The 12,705-nt window shown below is 33.1% G+C and overlaps 1 protein-coding gene across 1 annotated transcript; it reads right to left on the bottom strand.

The window, feature by feature from the left end:
• Positions 1-392: 392 nt before the first annotated feature.
• LOC131043598 (acetylajmalan esterase-like) lies at positions 393-1,807 on the bottom strand. The gene is made up of 4 exons (XM_059207337.1): positions 1,571-1,807; positions 1,205-1,384; positions 870-1,018; positions 393-737 (listed from the first exon to the last, which is right to left on the bottom strand). The coding sequence occupies exons 1-4, from the start codon at positions 1,797-1,799 to the stop codon at positions 561-563; spliced, it is 735 nt and encodes a 244-aa protein (XP_059063320.1). The 5' UTR covers positions 1,800-1,807; the 3' UTR covers positions 393-560.
• Positions 1,808-12,705: the final 10,898 nt, after the last annotated feature.

The raw sequence follows: 12,705 nt of genomic DNA, 5'->3' as shown, positions 1-12,705 counted from the left end.
AATAATAAATTTTGAATTATGAAAAAAAATTATAATTACATATTTCAATATTTTATTCAATATTTAACAAAAATATATTAAACCTTCAATAAAAGAATAGCTAATAAAGAATGTTTAACAATTCTAAAAGTAATTTTAACTTCTTAGAGAAGAATAGCTAATAAAGAATGTTTAACCATTCTTAAAAACGGAATTGAAAGAAGGGCTGGTAAACTAATTTGTTCGTATGCTGCTTCAGTTAAATGAATTCCATCCCAATTGAAATATTGTTGAGGATTGTGACATGTTGTGGATCCAGGAGTACCACAAAGGTGTTGGATGTCAAATTTGTAGGGTCCACCAGCTCCACAACAAGTTTGGAGAACATCACTTTGCATCCCTTCACCATTCAAAGTTTCTCTTCATGTTCAATACTTAAACTAAAATAAAAATAAAATTGGAAAGAACTGAAAACAAACAAAAGAGCTCTTACCATAACAGGATGGTTTCTTTATGATTGTAAGCGCTGCATTATAATAATCTGCAAAGACTATTGAAACCCTTGGATTCTTTTGTTGCAATCATTTTACCATTTGTTTCAGAAGCTTGTTGCTTTTTTCTGAAAATTGGTTATAATTTTTTATACACCCACTACTATCCTTTTCACCATCTTTTGTAGAAAGATAGGATGGTGAACAACCAATAGGCAAATTGTTTTGAATTAAAATCTTCCTTGCTCCTCCTAAGTTAATCAATGTCTACAAATGAATAAAGAACAATCTATTAAATTACTACAATTTAAAAAATTAAATAACAGTTATTGAAATGAAAATTTTTCTTTTAATTTAAATTTTAAACATAAATCTAGATAGGATTTTGAATATGCTCACCTCTAATGCTACTTTAATTTTATTTATAACCAGAGGAATTAAGGATTCCACTTCAGTTAATGGTCTTTGCTGTGCAAATGGATAGTTGTAATCATTTTCACCTATCTCTCCCATCAAAAACATTGCATTTGCAAAATGGCTCTCACAATCTGAACATAAAATAGAAGTGTAAGACTCTTGGAAAGCTAGAACATCCATTATTAGAGTAATTTATCTAATTTAAAAGAAAGTTAAAGCTTCTTTTAAATCTTATTAATCAATTAGAATCAATGATAAAAATTATTATTGAATTTTTTTTAAAAAATATATAATATAATTGTAGAAGATATACACACCTTTGTTAGATGAACAAAAATTTCTCTTATAGTCTAAGAACCAATTGTTTGTCCAAAATGGTCCAATTCCTTTTGCTGTCAAAAAAGATGATTCCAAAGCAGTAGCTCCAGCAACTGCAAAGTTTATGCCATCACTAAAATTTGCATTTTTATGCAAATAAGGTTTTAGAAATGCTTTAGCTGCAATCAAAACAAACAATAAATTAAAATTTGAAATAAATTGTGAAAGAGAAATATTCTAATATGATTAGATTCTCATTTCCATTTCTCCACTAACAAGGTTTCAAATCTCTTATTTTCAATATAAACAAATAATATTGAAATTTACTAAGAAAAAATATAAGATGTAAGAAATAAAAAATTTACCAATGAAATCAGCAATCAATCTACCATTAGAACAACAACCAGTTGGAAAACCAAATGTTTCTCCATATGGAAATTTTCCAATAATTGCACCCAGACCTTGATGATTTGAGATTAACAAATTTCCAGTGTCTGCTAATGAATCTCCAAAACTATATATTGAAAAATTGCAATCTCCCAAATAAACTTGAGAGAAAACCAACACCATAAACAATATTTTTATATACTTCATGTTTGCACTATTTAACTCTCCCCTACAACTTTTCTTGAATTACACAATCAAACCTTCAACCAAATGGAACTTCCAAAACCCTTATATAAGAAAATTATCAATATATTTAGAGAAATATATGTTTAGAGATTTTCATGCATTAGTATTAGATTTTAAATTATTTTAATAATATGTATTTAAAAATATAACTATTAACATAAATAATCTAAATAAATATATATAATTGAAATTAAAAAAAAAATATTTACAATCAAACTTCAAGAAATCCCAACTTCTAAAACACTTATATTAAAAAATATAAATATATTTAAAAAATATATTTTAATTTTTTTCATACATGGTATAAAATAAACACTTGTATAATAAAATTATCAATATATTTAGAGAAATAATGTTTAGAGATTTTCATGCATTAGTATTATAATTATAGAACATTACTACTAGTGCTTCTATGAGTATAAGATTTCTGTTTGATGGATGCATATAAAATGTGGAGTGAATTTTTAGTATAAGATTATCTTTGTGGAGTGAATTTTTAGTATAAGATTATCTTTTTATGGATCATGCATGTTTCAAAAGATTTTCATTATCTTTTTAGTGTAATATATGGGTGCTTTTTTGAGTATAAGTTTTTCTTATTATATTTTGTAAATTACAAAATAATTTATATTTATTTCATTATTAATTTTTTCATTTAATTTTAAAAGCAATGGAATAGAAATTTTTAATTTAAATAAAAAATTTCTTCTTATTATTTATATTGTGAAGATCTTTATTAAATAATTTTATTGGAAAGCTTCCATATATATTAAAAATTTATATTTAAAAAATAATAATATTCAAATATTATATATATAATTTATGAATTATAGTTTATTTATTTTAAAATAATTATTAATGCAGTATTTCATTAAATAAAGCATACAAATAATAATTCATGATTTTTTTTTTATAAATAAAGCAACTAATTAAGAGAACACGTGCATGTTATAAGACATGATATTACCACAGCTAAAAAAGTAATGCTTTTACATAAATAAAAGAGGTTAAAGTGTATGTGCTTTTAAAAACACACATTTAAAACTTGAAGTGAATATCTTAATTAAAAACAAAAGAATTGAAACTTAAGGGATGGGGTTGTTTAAAGAAGAAGAAGAAGAAAGAATTTTAATGTCCACGAGGCTAAGAATAGCCTATGGGACAATCTGATCAAGCAGAATCAGTTTTTTTTGAAGGTCTGATCTCTGCTTATTCAGGCTAATGATGAGAGCACCCATCTTCACGATATGCTCCTCGTTGAACAGGTTATACCATGTGCTGGCAGTTAGGAAATTGGCAAACTTCTCCCAGCTGACTTTAAGTGCTTCACACTCCAAGATAAAATGTTTTTCAGTTTCCACACTCCCGCTGACGCAAAACGGGCAAACTCTTTCTTCCCAAATCTCTTTTGGCCTTTTCCACCACACGGTCTCACACTGAAGTTGGTGAGAGTTGGTTCTAAGTTGTGCGATTAGAATTTTAGCCTTCCATGATATATTAGGTCCTATATAGACTTTTTGAAGATGATCATAATTGGGGTTGAACTCATTAATATAGTATTGTTTCTTCCTTCCTAACCCAATACTCCAATTTTTCTTGTAAAACTTTTCCATACCGAAGACCTTTATCTCCTTGTTGTTTGTGGGGCATGAGTTCAAATAAATATCCCATTTTTTCAACCATTTGATGTTTTGTTTCATCCACGTCTTCTTCCTTTTGCACAAAGTGTCGTTGACAACAACCTTAGGCCATCTATCTTCTCCCATTTGCTCAGTTCTTTTTAAATAGCTAATGAGACGCACCATAGCAGCTGCCTCAATAGGGGCAGCACCCGTTTCACTTAACATGATATCATATGGGACCGTGCTTTTAGTTTTGAACTTGCTTGTGATCAAACGTTTTTGAATTCTCTCAATTTGCTTCCATTGAGAATCTAAGGTACGGCTGGCCCAAACTTCACAACCATATAGAATAACCGGCAACACCAAAAGCCTAAAAAGTGTTTGGATGGTTTTCCAATCCCAAAGCTCAGCCTCTCTGCATCTATTTTGAAGTGCATAGAGTGCCTTCCAGCCACCTAGAGTTCTCTTCTTCCTGCAACCTTCCCAACTAAGACTCTTGTTGAAATCAATTCCAAGGTATTTGTAATCTGTAACTTCTTCAAGAATGCTACCTTCAAAGTAAAACTCATGTTGCTCTTGTTTCCTTCTACTTGAGAAAACCATGATTTTCGTCTTGCTGATATTAACTTGCATTCCCACAATATTGCGAAAGCGCTCAAGGGCAAATAAGTGCTCTTGCAAACCAAGGGCGGAATTAGCAAGCAAAATGAGGTCATCAGCATAAAGGAGCAGCCTTATCACAAATTCACCCAATTGAATACCATCACCATTCTGCATGTTTAACCATTCTTCGAGTTTGTCAATGTATAAGCCAAACAAGGTAGGGGAAAGAGGACACCCTTGTTTGACACCAATATCACTCCTAAAACTAGTTGAAATGCCATCAGGAGTTCTGATTTTCACTTTAACCTCCTCATAAAGCCTATGAACAGCAGCCCTAAGATGAGTCGGGATACCAAGCTCTTCCATTCTGTGCCACAATTTGTCACGTGGGACTATGTCAAAAGCTTTTTTGAAATCAACAAAGCAACAGAAGACATCTTCCTTTTTCTCCCAGGTTTTTTCGATGATGTGTCTCAAAGTAATACTATGATCAACTGTGGAATGTTTAGGTCTGAAACCAGCTTGGCCTTTTGCACATTTATGATTTTCTTCTGCCCATTTGCTGATTCTATTTTCTATCATGCTGCCCAATAACTTAGCGAACAAAGGATTGATCATTATAGTCCTGTAGTTGGAGGGGTTATTGACATCTCCACTTTTGAAAAGAGGTATAGCAAGACTTGTAGTCCAATCTTTAGGAAACCCATGAGGAATGATGTTATTGAATATTTTTGCAATATGAGGGGCAAGGACTTTCATGCCCCACTTGAGAAACTCTGCTTGAAGTTCACCTAAGTCTTTATCTTTACCAACACCCAATTTCTTAATACCCAATTCAATTTATTGCACAATGAAAAGATTAGTAGAAATGTTGACCAAGGGTGGGGGAGCCACCTCCAAATCATGTTCATAAAGTTGCCTAGCATAATCAAACCATTGAGTGGCTGTGATACTATTGTCAATTTGTTTCTTTTTTTACTGCAGCTCTTTCCAAAAAAGTTTGGGATTATATTTGCTAAGAAAAATTAACTCTTCCCTCCTAGTACACATAAAATCAGCTTTCTTTTTCTTTAAAATCTGTTTGTAAGCTTTGATGTGAGTTTCTTTATTATTTGACTTTCTTAAACCTCTTCTAGCCATTTTGCATTCCTCATCAAACCAAGCATTCACCGGGAAACAATTTGTCTCAGATTTTTTGTTTTTTGTTCTTTTGCATTTTGAGAGGGCCACATGGATCAGATTTGTTAACTTATGACTATTGAGATCATGAAATGTCTTTTTCTCCCATTTAAGAAGTCTCTCCAAAGCAGCCTGGAAGATACAAGCATTTTCTTATGTCAAAAGAATTTTGCCCTTTGATTGTTGTTGTAGGGAAGGTTGATTTTTTTCCACATAATACCTCTTTTCTGCCCAAACAATACTTAAATAGATCGGTTTATGATCTGATTTGAGGTCCCATAAATGTTCACCAATCACCATATCTTCGATATTTTCACATAGGCTATGTGAACAAACAACGTAGTCAACCACACTCGCCCCATTGTAAGTGTTGCAAGTGAAATTGCTGGAATTTGTCCATCTAATCAGACCATTACAGATAATTAAGTCAAACATGCCATAGAGAGTAAGCAACTCTTCCCCAAATTGGTTGCAATCATTGGTGTCTTCTGACACTCTCTCCCATTGATGATTTTCTTCTTCTAGGAGCCAAATAGGATTACAATCATCTTTACAGCTAAAGATGCAAGCCTGTTCACTTGCAGTTCTAGCATTGAAATCCCCCACAAGGAGGACCTCGCCAAGCTAAGAGAACACATCAATATCTTTTTTTAGGGCAGCAAAGGGGTCTTTGCTGTCAAGACCACATTTCTTGTAAGTTTTGGAGACCTGTGGAGCAAAATAACATGCTGCAATCCTAATAAAATTGTAATTTTCTAAGATCTTAAACCATTAAAACTGTTTATTGGAGTCCTCTTTTTCAAGCTGAATGAGACGCCCTTCTTTTTCTTTCACTAACACCAATATCCCACCATGACCCTTGCCATTGCTAGCTGCTTTGTTCCACACTGACATTTTTTAATAACCTTCGAACGTGGGAATTTTAAATAAAAGAGAGAGAAAAGGTAGTTTTGAAGCAATGCGTGGCAGTGGAGTGGAAGTGCTACCATTTTGGCAATATCTCTGCAATAACTTCACATCTTCTTAAGTGGTGCTTACTATTTTCAACTAATTTGTGATCGGATTGCATGCTAGTATCAACTCATCTCTTACCTTTTCAACAACCTATTAACAGATGACTAAAAAATGGATTAAGTCAAACTCTTTATTCAAGGTCATTAAGACTGTAGAATCTTGTACACTTTTTAAATCAATTATTGTTTAAATATCTTAAACCATTACTTGGTGATATTGATTAAACCTAGCTAATAAATAAGGTCACAAGATAATGACATAATCTATCATCATGATGTTATTATATGAATATCTGTAAAGAAATGAATTAAAGGAATTGTGGAGAACAATGTAGAATTGGTGAATAGTGTATTTCAAGTCAGGTACACGGATGTGAGGATTTACTTACTCAAATCGACATCTTACCTAAAGATGCAATATATGTCAAATTGATAAAAATTATTAATCTTCATTAATAGTGAATATGGGACATGAAATTAAGTTGATATATCTTAATCTCATGTTGATAAAAGTTTTGGTACTATATATATATATATATATATATATATATATATATATATATCATGATTATGAATGAAATATTCTTTGATTACAAGTATAAATATATAGTGCATTCTCGTGTCATTGATATATGTATCACTTCTATTTATGTGTAAAACATATGCCAACGTGCACAATTGACCGACATATGATAGTAATTGATAAATAGATACTGCGTGGATTGATGATTGTCTACTCATGTATGTTTTGTGCATATTATGTATTCATTGATTGAGTTATATGAGTTGGATGGGTTTCGAATATGGAGTTAAGAGAAGGGTTGGTTTCCAAAGAAGTATAAGTCTCTATTTAAACTCATCTTCCGGTAGTCGGCTCAAAAATAACTTTGGCCAAAGTTTTAGTTGATATCTTAGTACATTCTTTCTAATTGAATCATTATATTTTCACTCTCTTCCATATCTTAGTGTCATTGCAATAGCATCTTAGATTGTAGATGTACACTAAGTTGCACCAGATTCGAGTTGCTAGGCATCCTTGTGTAGGGTCAACAGTTCCTCATGTCATGAAGAACTCTAGGGAAGTGTAAATGATTTGTGGTTGGGCGGCAAAGCGCTTCGGCAATGTTCTCACCCATGGCGTGCTTGTGGGAGAGAGATGTCGGAAGCTCCTATCAAGGTGATTATCAACTTTGTAAATTATGTATTGTTGCATTCGACCGTATGGTCTTTTGTAAATACATTTGATGTCTTATGTTTTCTTATGTTGAGCCTATGTACATATAAATTATGTCAAAATATAACATCATGTATCTATTCTTTTGTATATAGAACAAGTTGCTTTAATTAATGATTAATATGTGTAATTATGTAGTTTAATATTTTAATAATATGGAGGTCCTTACATTTATGGACCACTGGATGTTTTGAAATTCTAAATAAAAAGCATGTATAATTGAATCTAGAAGCTATTTGGCTACATATAAGATCTTCTCCTATATCTCAGAACCAAGAGACAGTCAAGAAAAAGGATGAAAATGGGAACAAGCATAAAAGAGGCAATGAATATTGTAATTGTAGTAAATGAAAGTAAAGAGGGTATGTTGGTTTGTGAATGGACTTGCAAAGAACTATTGTCAAGACTTTGTAATCCATGTTTTCCCATAAATCCCACACTTGTCCATGTGCAACAAATTATATCATTGTTGGTGGTCTTGGTGAGATGATCAACCAATCTCTTTATTTACCTTTACTTATTTTGTTAAGGAAGGTGTCTAATTTCATACTAATTGATTGTATGCAGCTTATATTGTGATTAGTGAAGTGAAGTGGTTCATTTGCTAGATTTGGATGCCAAAGAAACCTCCAAAAGAGTGTTGGAGCAAGCTCTAAATATATGACAATACTACAATATGAGGGCATAAACTCATCTTGTAATTGGAGAGCCAAAGAAGAAGATCTGTGAAGTTTTGCAGTGATTGGGAGCAGATCTTTTGGTAATGGATTTTTTTGGTAATAAAAAGTCATGGACATTGTGCTTTCGTAAGATAATTAATTCCTTTGAACACTATTTTTCAATAGACAAGTTTTGTAAAATTGTTTTTGGTTTTAAGTGCGTATGTTTTGCAATCTCTATTTTAGATCATGTATGGATCACCTAATGTGATTTGAAACATTGATTACAAAACATACATAGTCAAAACAAAAATAAATCATACACTACTTCATGAATTGTGGAAAATTCATGCCCTTAATAGATGAGTTTTCTCAGATTACATTTTTTCAATAGACAAAGTTTGAACAAGATTGAGAAATTGAAATATTTTTAGATCCAATTTTAAGTCATACTTTGTGAGACATATGAAAAATCAATTATACAATATACTCAATCATCTTTATGATGAAACTTGATAAATTATCATCTGTGAAAGCTTTAGTGAGTGAAGTTAATATCAAATCAAAAGTTTGAAGGATACTTGGCTAAAGTATTTTTTATTTTGCAGGGAAATCAAGGGAAGTGTGAGTCATTATTGCTCTCAAAATGAATTTAATTCTCAGTTTTAGTGATAACCAAAGGAGAATGTTCTCTTTATCAGATGATCCAAAATATCTAACAAAAATCTAAGTTGATGATCCCCGTCAAGTAAAAATCAAAGTTACGCTTTAATTTGTTTCAATTGCTCAAGGCAAAACAATTCACATATACAATGTAATGTGATTTACAATGAGTAGTTCATTAATGGAAGAAATTTCATAGTGGCTGCAATTTCAAATTAGTGATTTGATGTTGAAAACCAAGGATCAAAAGTTGTGATAATCATAAGACTGTCGCACCCCTTTAATATTTAATTTTTTGTGCCTTGTGTTTGGCCCCTTCCCCATGGCCACAACTAAACTAGATGCAAAAAAAATTTATAAACTTTGTGTTATTGTTTTTCCCAAAAATTCAAGATCTTTGATCGTGATGAGTACAAAAAGATGTGACTTTGATTTTTCAGAAAAATCAATAACATGAATTTTATAACCACTTTTGGAACCATTTTAGCCACGTCCCTTCCCATTCCCACCTTTTAGTCATAACATGTTTGTGTGTGATTTAATTAAACCCTTAAGTGACCGATCAGAGGTTTGCAACCACCATGGCAAGTAGCTAAGGCAAGTTGCGATTTGGTGATGTAGTCGTAAGTAGTCACAACAAATGTTGAGCCACATCTTTGCAGCTTGGGAGTAGCAATCTGGAGTAAGTCTAGACGAAGTGGCAAGAGGATGTCATTTATCGTTTAATCACACCAATGCAAGAAAGGGTGATGTCATGAATCATGATCCATAATGGAGTGAAGAGTTGCCACGTGTCAGGTGGGACCGATGAGTGGAAGGTTAATTGTTACATAAATTGCCAGATCACATGGTCGCAACAGTCAAGGTGAACTTCTATTTAACCTTGCGATGTTGCAATGGACCGTTGAAGGTTATGAAAATGTCAAGTCACATCATCACAGTCATCAAGAACAAGTGCTATTTCAAACTATGATCCTATGATTGGCACCTGACGGTTAAATAAAATATTAATCGCATCTTTGTGGCTTCTATGTAACCATTTTGAACTAACCTATGCCTCTGCGAGAATATGACATGTGTCCAAGCCGGGTGAAGGAAAAACAAAGGAATAAAGAGACAGACCTATCACTAAGGCACATCATCGCAAGAATAAAGATTGAGCATGTCCAAGCCCTATGATCCCGTGAGATCTTTACATGTGTCCAATCTGGTTAGTGAGAAAAGATGGTGACTGTATGATCACATGGTAAAAATGGAACATGTTTAGTGTATCAAATTGGGACTCATTGAGTTATCTCAGGGGATTTCAATGGGTGTCTAGGAAGGAATTCGAGATGATGGTGAAGCTTGTGAGTTGTCCTCGGTGGCGGTTGATGCACTCCGTCAAAGAGATTTGAATTTAATCAGGTGGTTGGTATATGACATTCCCACATAATTTTAATTTATGATATCTCTATTTAATGCATATCTTTCAAAGGGATATGGTAGGATTCTCTCTATCCATGTGCATCAAATAATCCTATAGGGTTACCCGATTCTCTATAATGATAAGCAATTTTGTGTGAAGAAAAGGAGAGCTTCAGGTTATCTATAACAACTACCACCCGCAGAAAGAAAAGAGAGAATGTTTGTCTTTGTCGATCTAAAAAAAATTGTTTTTCTCTGTCAGGCAGTCACCTACTATTTCTTGAGATTATAAATGTCTTGAAGCTTGTTTCTCCCTTGTGTTATAAAAGGGAATTCAGGTTCACTTTGCAGGGGTTCTAATTTTACTTTTGTATGGGATGAAGAGAATAGCTAGTTTAAATCTTTGTGTAGATAATATAATTTTAGAGTCTTATGCAATGTAAATAGTATTGAAGACTTTTGTGCAAGTTTAACGAAGATATCACACCAAGTTGTCTCTTATGTGGTGTTCTTTCAATTGTATGTTTATTTATTTAGGATCCCACAAATGTGTAGTGTGTTTACTGGTTTCCTTCAAGGAAGGAATTAAATCCTGTAAGTGCATTATAAAAATTAAGGAATACAGTAGAGATCATAAGTATGATTTGGAGTGTTGAATTAGAATGCTTATGTTAGGCATAGGTTTTTCAGATTCACAAGTTTATTTCATGAAGTTCATTTGATGTATGACTATGTCCCAAAGAATTTTATGTTTTGATGTGTTGCATGTTTTAGGTTCTTCATTGGTGTATGGTGGATTTTAATTGTAGAACCAGGGTTTTTGTGGTTGGATCTTTGTTTGGTTTTACAATAGTTTAACTTCCAAATTTCATCGTATATAGGAGGAACTCTCAATGAGTTCGTGTAGCATCCTAAATTGTACTCCCTTACAATTTAGACCATATTTTGAGCCCTCACCTTAGTGTGCATCCCCCAATGCCTGATTAAGGCCTGATTATGCCTTCACCATGCAAATTTGGCCTTGCCTTTATTCAACACACTGCATGACCCCTTGTTTTGGCCCCATAATAGGGTAGGTGATCTGGTCCTCATTGGGACTAGAGTTCCACGCTTTGGTCCCCCTTAACTGGGCCCCTCTTTGACCCCCTCTTGCCTCTTCAAAAATGAGCAAGAAATATCTCTTTGTGTCAGCCTATGTCGGGAAATTAGCATGTTTTTCAACGGGCAAGTATATAAGGAGGTTTCCCCCTCTCATTTGCATAAGAACAAGACACCAGAAAAGACGAAGTAAATTATAATCATCAAGCATTCAAGCATTGAATCATTCATCATCAAGCATTTCTAGAGGTCTTCAAGGTTGCATTATTCATTTATCAATTGTGGAGCATCATTAAATAATTAATTTGCAAGCATGTGTGTGTGACTAGGGTTTTGTCATGTTCATGTCATTTCATGCAACATATGTGATTACATTCAAGAAGCAAACCATCATTATCAGTCATTGTAGATCTAAGGTATATCCTTCCATTATTTATTTCAATATTTGTAATATTTCAATCAAGGTCAATTCCTAAACCCGAGTTTGACTTAGGCAAGCCCCTATTCCCAACCTATTTCCCTTTCTTTCTGTGTGCAATAAATAGGTACGAAGCTACGATCTTCAGAATAAATATTATTTGCAGAGACGAATCAACCCTTTTCGGTGTGTGAAAAGTTAGGAGGACAAGAGCGACAGGTGCTCCGATCCCAATATTTTTGGAGCTTTCAGGGATTAGGTCCAAATGTGCATTTACTGCTCAAATCCAGGTGTGTGCCTCAATTTGACGATTGTAGCTCACTATTTCCGCATTTTTTCCTTCATTTTCAGCACTTTTCCCTAATTTCAACATTTCAACTCACAAAAGAGGGAAAATCAATTCACACCCCCTTGAATCCAATCAATATTCAGTCCTTATCATTACTGATTTGTGACTAAATCTATTAGATTCACCCCTCTTTTGAATGTAATGGTAAATTAGCGGTTTTCATCTCCCTCATGGTGGAAACCCTAATTTTCCACCCATTATAGTTCATATCTTCCTAAAGAATCTAGAAGATTAATTCTGCATGTTTTAAAATTGCTTTTGATATTTGAAGGCAATTTGAAGTTCCACGCTTTGGTCCCCCTTAACTGGGCCCCTCTTTGACCCCCTCTTGCCTCTTCAAAAATGAGCAAGAAATATCTCTTTGTGTCAGCCTATGTCGGGAAATTAGCATGTTTTTCAACGAGCAAGTATATAAGGAGGTTTCCCCCTCTCGTTTGCATAAGAACAAGACACCAGAAGAGACGAAGTAAATTATAATCATCAAGCATTCAAGCATTGAATCATTCATCATCAAGCATTTCTAGAGGTCTTCAAGGTTGCATTATTCATTTATCAATTGTGGAGCATCATTAAATAATTAATTTGCAAGCATGTGTGTGTGACTAGGGTTTTGTCATGTTCA

Source organism: Cryptomeria japonica, chromosome 1 (genome assembly GCF_030272615.1).
Source record: "Cryptomeria japonica chromosome 1, Sugi_1.0, whole genome shotgun sequence".
NCBI classification, from domain to species: Eukaryota; Viridiplantae; Streptophyta; class Pinopsida; order Cupressales; family Cupressaceae; genus Cryptomeria; species Cryptomeria japonica.
This window is presented reverse-complemented; position numbering and strand designations above follow the sequence as displayed.

Excerpts from the sequence above, each read along its gene's own strand:
- LOC131043598 (XM_059207337.1), bottom strand. The coding sequence starts at position 1,799 with ATGAAGTATATAAAAATATTGTTTATGGTGTTGGTTTTCTCTCAAGTT. Across the intron at positions 1,019-1,204 it reads TTTTTGTTCATCTAACAAAG|ATTGTGAGAGCCATTTTGCA; the intron begins GTGTGTATATCT and ends TTTTATGTTCAG. Across the intron at positions 738-869 it reads AAATTAAAGTAGCATTAGAG|ACATTGATTAACTTAGGAGG; the intron begins GTGAGCATATTC and ends ATTCATTTGTAG.